The following is a 2,766-nucleotide window of genomic DNA, read 5'->3' as shown; positions in this document are numbered from 1 at the left end:
AGGGGTGACGGCGTCGCGGTACTTGTTTCGAACGTCGGGCGCGATTGACAGCAACTCTTCTGGGGTCAGCGTGACGAACGGCGACTTCATCGAACGCTGGAAGATTTCCTCGGCGAGCTTCGGCTGGATGACAGGGACGATGGTTTTGTACGCTGGTTCCTTGCCCTTGTCGTTCGAGGGCTTCGGCGGAGTTGCGAAGTTTCGAACGTTCGGTGGGGCGTAGGTTGCGTCGCGAGCGTTTGCGAAAGGGTGTACTGGTGGTGCTGGGGGAGCGGACGTAGTAATAGGATGAGACGTGGATTGCGTAGACGAGGAGGAAGACGGCGGGGGTGCTGCTGCTGGTATCGTCGTAGGCGGGGCCGTGCTTGTCGAAGTGCTCGAGGGCGCCGCCACTCCTTTCGATGTACCAGATCCCGAGGCTTCCGCGCTCTTCGGGACGGCTGGCGTCGTAGGCTTCTTCCGCTGTAGAATCTCGACGCCGTCGAAGACCTCCCTTCGCTTCCGAAGCTGAAGGAGTTCCCGCTCGAGCGCCTCGATCCTGCCGCTAGTGTTGAGCGTGAACGTTTGCATAGTCGAGCGATCGTCGATCTCGAAGAGCATCGTTGGAGCGGCGGGTGCTGCGGGATTTCTTCTATGCCACTCGTAAATTCGATCTCGTATTGTGAGTCCAGGGATAGTGCGGGGGCAGAAACTTCCGTTCGGAAGGACAATCTTGCCTTCGGTGTTCCGTTTGCACTTGCCGTCCCGAATGTCGATCTCCGCGAACTCGCAGGTGCCTACCCTGCAGCCACGATTGCCGCAGTAGTGGCACGTCTGTTCAGCTCCGGTGTTCTCGTGGACGTGGACGGCAGCCTGTTGTCTCGGTGCGGGGGCGTGGTTGTGCGTAGCATGCGTCGTTGGCTGAATGAGTGTCGCGATCGTCCTCGACAGGCTTTTGATGATCATCGAGATGTCTTCGGTCTTGATCATCCCGGGGGGCACCGTTGTCGAAGTGTTCGACGTCGAAGCGGTAGCTTGGTTAGCCGCTGTCGTAGGTGTGCTCGATGTACCGTGTAGAATGAAAGTAGCCGCCGCGTGAATCTCTGCCATGGTGTATGGGTCGTCGGCGTAGTGATCGGGGTGCTTGAGATGCAGTCGGGTCTCGAGCCGTGTGAGCAACGCTGGCTGGAATCCGCGAAGAAATGCGCGGCTTTGTTCGATAGTGGAGAGTCGGTGCTGTGTGATGAGATGTTTTGTAATGGCCATGAAGTCGCGGTAGTAGCAGCCTAGGTCCGCCGCGTTGTGAATCCCGATACGAGCGCGTTCTCCGATGAGCTGATCCATGTCCGCCAGCGACCACTTTCTTGTATCGTCGGCGCCAGGATAGAGTGCTCGTACATCGGCTTTCCAGTCGTTGTAGCTCTTGGCTACGTCGATGAAGGACTCGATGGTTTCCCATAAGTCGGCGACGTCGATCGAAGGGTAACGAACGGCCCACTGTTTCTTGGCTGCTTCGTCGGTAATCTGACACCGGGTGAACAACGCCTCGAGGTCCTGGAAGTAACGCCGAAGCGAACGGACTTCTGACGGGTCGAAGCTTGGTGCCGTCGAATGACCGCGCGGGGGCATCAACGGTGCGGTCGTGTTCTGACTCATGTTTGTAGTGGTAGTAGGAGCTGGGCTCGAAGAGGACGTGGTAGTAGTCGAAGGTATCGTAGGAGCGGGCGGTGCGGGGTTGGAGTTCGAAGCTGCGTTCGAAGGTGTTAATGGTGGCGGAGGTGCCAGGTCGGATGAAGGTATGATTGAAAGTCGCGAAGAGGATGCGATGGGCGGCTGAGCGTGGGCGCGAAAAGACGACGGAGTCGGAAGTACGAGATTCGAAGTAGATGGGATGGGATACTCGGGTTCGGGCGAAGAACTGGATCGTTCGAAAAGATCAGGAGTCGAAAAGTCGTAGTCGGAAGTAGTGAGGCCTAGAAGCTCGGGGGACGAAGTGCGTTCTTCGGCGGTCGAAGGGATCGGTTCTTCGTCGAAGTCGTCCTGGAGTTCTTGGTCTATCTCGTCTTCTTCGTCGCGGTCGAAGTCACCGGGAATTGTCGGAGAGGGAGTCGATTGCGTCCGAGAGGAGCTGTCGAGGTTCTCAGTGGCGCTGCGGCTAGCAGCCTCACGCGCTTGCGAGCGGGTGACTACTGGAGACGTTTTCGGAAACCCGAAAGCGGCGAATTCTTGCCTGAAATCCCCTCGCGGTGGGCTCCAGAAATGATATGACCTACGAAACCCTAACCCCTAACCTGGGTGCGACCTAAAGGGACTAGAGAGACGGATTATAGTCTAGTGAGAGGGGAGTTAGCAGCAAGGTGTCCCGCGGTTCGAGTGAACACGAGAAACGCCTTCGGAAAAGGCTACGAACAATGGGGAAGCTACGAGGTGGCTTCGACACGTCGTCGAAGCTCCTCGGAGGCTGTGGATGGTTAGTGGAGACGATCGAAGCTCGGGAGAGCTCTTCGAAGAATCGTAGAAGAAAGAGACAATTCGATAGGGGGGACTTAGCTAGGACGCGGTTCGCAGTTTCTTCGACAATAGTCGAAGTCGAAGGGTTCGTCGAGACGGTATCGACGAGTAAACGCAGTGGACGAGGTTTCGAGGTTACGCAGCGAGGGACGAAGTGACGCAGTTAGAGGCTTAGACGCAGGGCGAACTCGACTTATGAGCTCTGAACTCGAGGGGGGAACCGGATCTTGTATTTTTAGAGAGAAGTACGACAGGTTTTATACTACACAGGACGCT

General features: G+C 57.0%; 1 protein-coding gene across 1 annotated transcript; it reads right to left on the bottom strand.

Annotated features, from left to right (window-relative positions):
* On the bottom strand, positions 1-2,578 carry POSPLADRAFT_1097820 (hypothetical protein; the record flags this gene model as incomplete). The annotated part of the gene is made up of 2 exons (XM_024483155.1): positions 1-2,248; positions 2,526-2,578. Coding segments are annotated over 2 exons (2,301 nt in total), but the record flags the coding sequence as incomplete, so codon positions are not given.
* Positions 2,579-2,766: the final 188 nt, after the last annotated feature.

The sequence above is a fragment of the Postia placenta genome (genome assembly GCF_002117355.1).
Source record: "Postia placenta MAD-698-R-SB12 unplaced genomic scaffold POSPLAscaffold_245, whole genome shotgun sequence".
Classification (NCBI taxonomy): Eukaryota; Fungi; Basidiomycota; class Agaricomycetes; order Polyporales; family Adustoporiaceae; genus Rhodonia; species Rhodonia placenta.
This window is presented reverse-complemented; position numbering and strand designations above follow the sequence as displayed.